The sequence below is a fragment of the Buceros rhinoceros genome, unplaced genomic scaffold (assembly GCF_000710305.1).
Source record: "Buceros rhinoceros silvestris isolate BGI_N320 unplaced genomic scaffold, ASM71030v1 scaffold47278, whole genome shotgun sequence".
NCBI classification, from domain to species: Eukaryota; Metazoa; Chordata; class Aves; order Bucerotiformes; family Bucerotidae; genus Buceros; species Buceros rhinoceros.
In genome coordinates this window covers 1-9,245 of record NW_010427175.1, presented here as the reverse complement: position 1 = coordinate 9,245, position 9,245 = coordinate 1, and the positions used below count along the sequence as shown (strand labels likewise).

Below are 9,245 nucleotides of genomic sequence, written 5' to 3'. Positions count from 1 at the left end.
TTTCATTCTTTGAGAAAACTTACTGTTCTCTGCTGCACATCCCATATATGCAACAGAAGAACAAAAGGCATTTTAGAAAGAAGATACTTGTTCTTACTTACGTAAGAGCTAATACATTTACCTTCTAAAATGTGCTACTAATATAGTATAAATATGGATCAAATACCTTTGTGGTGACTGCCTTGGGAAGAAAAGGCAGAAATTAAAAAACAGACCTATATCTTCATAAGCAGTCACCAAGAGCCTTCACTTGGCGCACTACTGGCTTTCAGGAGATCTGCTTTGCGTCTGCACTTGTCTTCTGTAAGCTCTCATAATACTGTATACGCCACTACCCAAGAACACCAGTGAGATGGCCGCGAAGTAAGAGGCATAAATCATGAACTGCAGAGAAAGGGAAAGAAAAATAAAAAAAAAGTGGTTAAACTAAGCAGTTACCAAATTTGTAAGACGGTTAATACAAGATCTCCCTTCCTCTTCTAAAATATCAGGAATTAATCATTAATTCTGTCAAACCCTTGACCCAGAAACAGGTAGCTGAGCAGTTTCACAGCTTGATTTACTTTCCTCCCTCCCACCACTAAAGCTAAAAGAGTCTATCGTACCTGGGTAAAGATGTCCAACCCAAGTCCACTGGTATCCACCACAATCAAAGTGAGCAGAGTCTGAAGTGCTAAGGCAATGAAAGTATTGACCCCAAACACCAGGGCATACCGCTCCACGCTGAGATTCGTAGCAATCTGGAACCTGGAAAAAAAGGGATGACCAGAAACATAACAACAGGGAAAAAGCAGGGAAATGCTGGAATAGGAAGAACATCTCTGCATAAAACTATGCAGTTACATAGACTGGTCCAATTTTTCACAGCTGAATTACCTTGCACTGATAGCGTACTTTATCTAAATAGGATCATGACAGATTAGCACAGAAGCTAGAAGAGACCCACAGACACATGTAAAAAGCTTAAAAAAACCCCCAAACTAAACCAAAACAAAAAAACCTGCTTTGGGAGCTCTGTGGGTTTCAGAACTTATTGAAGCAGCTCTCGTGTCCAATGCAGCTAAAGGTTCTTGTCACACAGAGAAGATACAACATGCTCTGATCCCTGCCAACAGCTGTTGGCAATCTCAAAACATCAGCCTACTGGAGTGCAGTCCATAACCTCTCACATCTTTCTAACCAGAACTCCTGTTGCAACTACCGGTTTCAGCATTACCCTTCATACTGTGCTTGAACTGCCTCATAGCAATTAGGCACGTGTGGTTCAACAACAGCCGTGTTTTCCTCCCCAAAGTAACAAATAACATCGAAGAAGTTTTCCTCCTTAGAAGTCAGGGAAAGCTGACACTGCAGAGGCAAAGCGTTGTCTTCTCATCTGTTAACACTTCACTCCAACCATGTTTATGAAAAACATTCCCCTGGCAAGCAGCACTTTGTGATATTTGAAAGTCGTAACTTCAGAGTCATATGACTTAAGCTTGGGCAGACTGCCAGCCAAATATATCTCTGCCCTCAGTTTCCAAACTGAATCACAACACAAACCCTCTCAATAGGTTTCCAAATTCCTGGTAGGCAAGATTTTAGTTACACGGAACACATTCCAGCTTTCATACCAGAGGCACATTGTAACCTTGAGAGTAGTTTCCATTAAAGGGGTACTCACGTGGCTATCGTGATCAGCAGCATGTAGATAATTCTGAAGACAACGTAGGATGCATAGCACACCCAGATGTTACGAACGGTGTCCATGATATATACAGCAGCAGCAATAAGAAAGGAGAACAGGGCAAGTGCCACTTCACCCCACATTGCCCAGGACGTTTTTATGTGACCCACAGCAAATACTGCAACAGCTCCTATGTGGGGAGGGAAAGCATAACTGTTAGTAATTGCAGTTGGAGCAATTTGGAGACTGTGTATTAGGGGCTGTACGGTTCCTAATAGTTAAACGTGATTGAAGAGGAGGACACTGATGCGCACAACTAGCAGGTCTCCTTCCTGACCAGTGCTGACTGCCTCTGAAGTCTCCTCTTCGGCTTCAGAAGCACCAGGACTCAGACCACTGCCACTCAATCCTCTGCACCTAACTGTAGCAGCGTGGTCAATTGGGATACAGAGAAATGCAAACCCTGTTTCCCAAAAGCACTCAGCTAGTTATTTTGTGGTGCTTTGGGTGGGCTAGGAGGGAGGAAGACACTACACACTTTGACACACAGCTGTCGGAGCTCTCTCCCAGGAAAGATAAAACCCTACATTTATTGTCATCTTCATGCTGTGGTCTAAGAGTAAGAACAGAGGTCCAAATCCACATCTCCCTGGATGCAGCCTAATCACAAGCTACAATCACACAATGTTGATTGGGCAACAATGATTCTTTACAACCAGAACAGGTTTGTAACTCTTGCTGGATCTTACAAGGGGGGATGGGGAGAGAAGACAGACCAGAAAACTGGAAGCACGTGGTATTTCATGCAACTCAATGAGCAGACAAGGTGTACTGCATGCACTATCACAGCTGTAACTACTGAGAAGCCCAAATATATATTATATTCCAAGAAAATTCCCATTTGAAGTAGGTCTTGTTCTGCAAACTGGCCAAAGAGCAACCAGTAGTGTAATAACGCTGATGTACGCAGCAAACTAAACAAACAGCATACTGACAAAGGGAGTTTTACTGGAGGTCTCTGAAAAACAGGATTGATATTCAGCATTTGACCGTTGAACAGACATGCTACAGTGGGGCATATAAGCTCTCTGTAGCCCTTAGATAGCCTGCTAACTTAGAAATCCTTCAAGCACACAAAGACTCCCTATGTACCATCAGTATGTACAAACCTGCAAGCCTGTCAGACCTCGCAACCATATTGCAGACTAGTGAGGAAGGTAGCTTTCTGAAGGGAAAGGAATTTATTTCCTCCCACTGAAATAATCTTTCCAGTGCCTGCTGGGACTCTGACGTTTTGCTCTTTAAAAGTCTGGCTCCCCTAGTAGCAAACCCCTGAGATGTAAATAGTAGCCAAGCCCTAAAGCCTTCTTTCTGTCTCAGCAGTTCTAAAATTTGGGAACAGACATCACTCTCTGGGGATCTTACGGCAACTCATGAAGTTGTACTCCCTATATGTCTCAAGGTTCTATCAGCCTGACACCTAGTTACAACAATATATGCAATCTGTGTCCTGCAATTAAGCACCTACAGCTGATCCAGCGGTTTCACAACCCAAACCAATAGAGGATTGCCACATTCCCATGAAGGTGCAGGGATGCTGCTTAACAGTCAGTTGTTCTCAACGCAAGGAATACTATTCATCTCGCCCAGAACATGAAGCTGACAGCCACATGAGTCGCCATGCTCACCTTAAATCCTTCTGCAGGGCAGCACAGGTACAGGCAGGGATGGCAACAGCATCTTACACAGCTTACCAAACACTGCCCATAACTGAGCACAGAATGACCGAGAGCCATGAAAACGGCAAATCAGTCCCGCGATGCACCAGGAGAAGTATTTCTAGTTCAGGAAGAAGAATGAACTACTTCTGCAACTCTACAGTATCACTGAATAAAGCTGAGTGTGGCTCCAGTCATCCACCTTCAAAAGGACCGAAACTCAGACCAGGTTTGGTGCAAAGAGGCACTAGTAAGATGACCACGTAAATAAAGAGTTTGACTTTACCAAAAAACAACTAGAAAAACTTGGCTCCTTTGGCCCAGAGCAAAGATTCTGTGCTGAAGTACAACCCTGATCTGACAGAGATAAATAAACTGCTCAATAATAAATTCAAACTTACCATCAGAGGAAGTTAGAGTGTTTGCACTAAGGCCTAAGCTGTCAGGTCACTGGATGCTCATCTTTAACAGGTCTCTTCCAGTCCTATTACACACTTTGAGCTTTTAGTTTGGATTATTACTTCACTAAACTTCACTTGTACCAAGCAATGGATCTGTGTCAACTGAAAGGATTTTTTGATACTGTCTTTTGAACAGTTCAGGGACAGAGCCTTATTTTTTTTTCAGAAAATATAGCCCAAAATGATTCAACCATTTATAAAAATGATAGTAGAGGAAAACATCAAAATGGAAAACTAAAAACTTCAGTTTTAAATTAGTTTAGTGCCAACCACCTTTTCTTCCAATAGATCCATTGTTCAAAGGCTTTTATAAAAAAAAAAAGGATCTTGATATCAAAGATATCCATAATAAGGTTTAAAAATAATTTTTTTTTTCCAAAAAAATCTGCTAACATTTGACCATGCTTTGTTTCAGATTCTTCTCCTTCCTGGGATCAAGGCAGGATGGTAGAAGAAGCCAAATCAAACAAGAAGGTAGAGGCACAGTGTTTGACTGCCTGTTACTAAAGAGCAGGTTTAGCACACCAAAGATAGCCAACAGATAGAATCAAGTTGCTGACAGTTTCAAACCCAATTAGCAATGGGTGGTAGATCAGCTTTTAGAACTATAAAACAGCCACAGCTTCCCACTGAACTACAAGAGGGGATAGAGAATGCCCAAATAGGTCAAACCGGGACACCTATGAAAGTACTAAGCCTTCCTTGTTTGTGTACCTTGGTTTCTTTCTCACCCAAGTAGGTGATGTCCACAGCAACTGGTGGAATCCATCAGAGAAAAGGGACATACTGCAGTAACACCTAGAGAGCATCTGTAAGGCTATGTTAACTTTATTAAAAAGGTATTGTCCTACTTCTGGTAATGGAACAGTATTAAACAACTCAATAAACAAATGTTTGTGTTGACTGAACTACGTGTCCCTTTCCAGTCAAGCAACTTCTTTCATCTTAATAGCTTTTCTGCTTAACACCGCTGAAATGACTAAATGTGGCTCACTGCATGCGGTGTGCGTACAGGAAACCTTCATATGTTCCCTATGCTGCCAGGAAAGAAAGGCAGTAAATCCACAGGATCCCTTAGTCTGAGTGGTTTAAACAAGCAGAACCCCACTGCCACTGTGTCAGCCACATGACTGCAGCCTTCAGGCAGGTATTTCAGAATGAAGATTGACCTAGAAGGCTCCTTCAAACACCTCTGTACTGGATTACACAGGGCTGCATGCAGCAACTAACTCAGCACTGAGCATGTTACCCATGCATGTCAGAGAAGACTCACCCTGAATTCTGGGGTTGCCTCTCCTGCATGCTTGGAGGAATGCAAGACACTTACAAACCATGCTCTGGTGACATTGAGGGACAGAAGGCACCTCCCACAGCAGAGCAGGAGCTACACCAGAAGCTTACCTAGCAGTGTCGAGGCTGCCTCCACGGCACCATTGTACACCTCTGCACTATGAGAGGGCAGCACCATCTCCCACAGGCCCTGAGTGTAGTTGATGACCTGGAAATAGCCACAGGTGGACAGTGCCCACCACACAGACCAGCAGAGCATATTCTGGGAGGAGTAGCACTGCAGGAAGTCCCACCAGAGATCTTTGAGCACCTTTACGATGTCTACTTTCTGTTCCTGCATAGACTGGAGAAGGGAGAGAAACGTTAGACTTTGTTTATAAATACTTCACACTGCTCCACATAATTGCCACTTTCAAGTGGTCTGATCACTGGTGAGTGACAATAGCACTCTTCGACACAAACCTCTGCCATGTAATGAATAAAAAACTTCCCCATCCCACAGTTTCAGAAGCTGGTCTCTGCCCTAACCACGGCCATCCCCTTACATGCAGAGTGAGTGTTCAGTCCCAAGCCCCTGGCTTTCTCATGCGGAGAGTGGTAACTGCTAGATGTTAGAAGTACTACATGAGCAACTGAAGGGTACCAGAGAGAAGAGACGCAGAAGAACAGGACACAATACCCACTTGGATAAGACCGGATCAGAAGCCAGTCATTCAAATCGTAACAGCAAAAAGTATGAGGGACACTTTAGTTCTGATCCAAAAATCAACCAGATTTTGGAGTGCAGAGAACATGAAAGCCACCAGATGAGTATATTTCCTCACTAGTAAGTCGATTTTCTTTAGTACTAGCATCCAGAGACTATAACTATTCAAAGAAGCAATCTCATTACGCCACACTCTACCTCTGTTAACATTTGCCAGGGGGCTGAGGTGAGAGGTGTTGCCTGGGGATCTGAAGAGAAACAGAAGCTACTTCCCCCAGCCCGTTATTGCAAATGGCAGCTCCTGTATATACAGGTGCTCTGACAAATGGGATGAGATAAAAATGAACCTTTTCCCTGCAAATCTTCCTAAAAAGAGCATGAAAAGGGGCATACCTTTGGAGTGGCTTGAAGAGAAAAAAATTGAATCTAGATCAGTTCTAGCAACAGCAGATGACAACAAATTGAAAATTGCTTTTCACATACAGGCTGTTGCGGTCCTGTTCCTAACCACTTTATGCCAACACCAGCAGAGGAAATGAGCATGTCTTCACTTCGTAGACAGAGCTGCTGATTACCTTTGCTGCGTGCACCCACACAGAGCCTTTGTAAACAGGCAAGAACCTTCCTGTGCAAGTCACAGCAGTGATTACTTCATATGAGACCGGGCAGAGCCCCCAAGGCCCACCCGGAATCTCTAGTCCCCATGAACCCGGATTCCCTGCATACAGCAGGGACTCATACAGCACTGTCACAGGACTGAGCTGTTGCATGCAGTGCTGTCACACATCCAGTTTCAGAGCCATTTCCAGGCAACAGCAGCAACTTTGGGCTCCTGGCAGTATGCCCTTTCCCTGGTGGATTCATGCATTGTGCGTCTGGGAAAGACTATTCTCCACAAGCTACAAAAGTGCTTTTTAAAGTGTTTCTATTAAAACCCCCAAAGACCACAGCCTAACTCTGTCTGGAAGTCCTTTTTTATTCCACCCCTCAAAGTGTGACTGATTTCTAAGCATCTTCATTAAACACCACACAGTCCTGTGGTGTTTTACCCATGGCAAAACACCTGCTCTGCACGTGTCTGCCGTTCCTCCAAAGCCCCTCGGGAAGAGGTCACCTTGTGGCAATGCAACTTGAGCAACGTTACTGCCACACAGAAAGTTTCACATGAAGCTCAAGTTCAGGCGCAGGAAAACAAGGGAAGGGAACTGTCACATATGCTGCAAAAACATGTGCCCAATAAGCCAGAAAGGCCCATCTGCTCTCCCACCACCTACCTGGCAGAGCTTCTTCAATACAATTATTCATACAGCCGTTAATTTACGTTCATGAAATACAGTTGCCATTACACTAATAAGAAGGTGTACCATCACACACTAATGCTTCTCAGCTTTTAGCACCTGGTATAACCAAACTCTAGAGTTATGCAAGTGTACTTACTCCTTTTTTAGAATTTTCACCGTTAGTTTGGAAATACTCTTGCTCTCACACAGTAGGAGCAAGATAAATAAAAGAGACAGTTAAGTTACTTTAATACCCTAGTCATTATTGGCACAGAATTTGTCTTGTTTAATAAATACCCTTCAGCATACAAGTACAACATGGTTAAAAATACTTTTGCTCACACAAGATTGCGCTGGATGGGGCAGGATTAGGTCCCTGGAATGTTAATACCTTTAATTCCCAGCTGTAGCTGGAAGAAGCTGAAAGCAGCCCCAGATGCTGCCTCCCCCAACCCAGCTAAACAGGGCTTACTTTCTGAGAAAAATACCCATTAGCTGAGTAAACCAACAGCTGCATTTATCTTCTGGCTTGTTCTCCTGACTGAGGGACCTGCCCAGCAGGCAAATACACACACGCTTGGGTCTCAAAACCAAAGACTGCTCTCTCGCAGCCTTGTAGGATCCAACATGTCCTGCCACCTACACACTTGCATACCAGTGACTTTGTTAGAGATTGCACAGCCCACAAAAGGCACAAAGTCATGGAACTACCTTGGTGCTCTCATGGCCTGCATTAAGCTGTTATCATCAGGCAGAGATGTTTCCCACAATTTATCTGTATTCAGTCCATCTGTAACTAACCAACAGCAGCCTGTAAGTGCTCTCAAGGACTACTGCCGTTTCGTTCCTGGACCAGTTTCCTTCTGAGATCTTAAGATAAAATCCAACTACTACACAGCTTAGTACTGTACAACTTGCACAACAGCTGAAGTAACACGTTTTCAAAATGCAAGTGCAGGAAGAATTGCCTTTTTTCTGCAAGTCACAGGGCACATCCAGAAGCCCACAGAAAATGTGGGCATATACACAATTTTCAGTGCTCCAGAGACTTCCCTTGCTTTGTACCATTGAACAGAGATTTGATGCCCAGAGAATTTTAATCACAGCTTTGTGAGATATGCAGAAGAACAACTGAAGAAAAACTAAAGAGCAGCCTACCATACTCAATCAGCAAAAGGAAACCAGGAATAAATTTCCTGTGCCATAAATAAGGAAGCAGGGTAAGCAGATGGTTACATTTTGCTGTTGGATATCACATCTCTACCTCAATGTATATGCATGCATACATATATGCATGCACACACATATGCACATAGACATGCATGACAGCCACACCAGTATTGCATCTTCTATTTACACAAACCCAGGGCACAACTCACCTGTTTCTCTGCTGAATGACCCTCCCCATTTAAGGGAACTTTCGTCTCATCCTCCCAGCCAGGTGCTCTCTGCACGCTGGGGTGATCTTGGACAGCTGATCCATTTTTACAGTCCATGACCTTCATTTCACAACCAAGCTGCTGACTAGAGACGTGGTGAAAGAAAAGGCTTTTTTGCGGCATTGGCAGGAACCACGCTGTGCCAAAAGCAATGGATATGCTCGTTAAGGAAATAACGTTCAAGCTGAAGAGGGACCATCCAGCCACTGACACAAGGACCTGCCCAGACACCGAGCCCACTGTGTAGCCCACCAGGGTGGCACTCCGGCAGTAGCTGGTGACCTTCTGGTAGAGGTTGACATCGACAACACTGTAGATGTAGGAGTAATAGGCAATGTCGGTGGCAGTCCCCATTCCGTAGAAGAACTCGAGGAACTGGACAGCCCGCAGCCCCTGGGCATACAGCAGCATGAACCAGGTGACGATGAGGCTCAGGCCCTGCAGCAGGACCACGGGCTTGTACCGCAGGTAGTCCGTGGCCAGGAACACCGGGAACAGCAGTGCCAGGTAGGAGTAAGTCCACACCGGGTAAATCTCGTTGAACACCTGAGGGGGATAAAAAGACGGTGGTAACCCCCAGCACCCACAAACACAGGAGAACACAAGCACAGACACCCAGGGGCGGGGGCGAGGTGCCCGGGGCCGCGGTACCTGGGTCTCAGAGAGGTTTTTGGGCGGCCCCAGC

At 44.7% G+C, this 9,245-nt stretch overlaps 1 protein-coding gene across 1 annotated transcript; it reads right to left on the bottom strand.

The window, feature by feature from the left end:
* Positions 1 to 258: 258 nt before the first annotated feature.
* SLC19A2 (solute carrier family 19 (thiamine transporter), member 2) lies at positions 259 to 9,241 on the bottom strand (the record flags this gene model as incomplete). Its single annotated transcript, XM_010141760.1, has 6 exons — positions 259 to 384; positions 606 to 747; positions 1,664 to 1,856; positions 5,247 to 5,469; positions 8,501 to 9,106; positions 9,212 to 9,241. Coding segments are annotated over 6 exons (1,320 nt in total), but the record flags the coding sequence as incomplete, so codon positions are not given.
* Between the last annotated feature and the right edge of the window lie 4 nt (positions 9,242 to 9,245).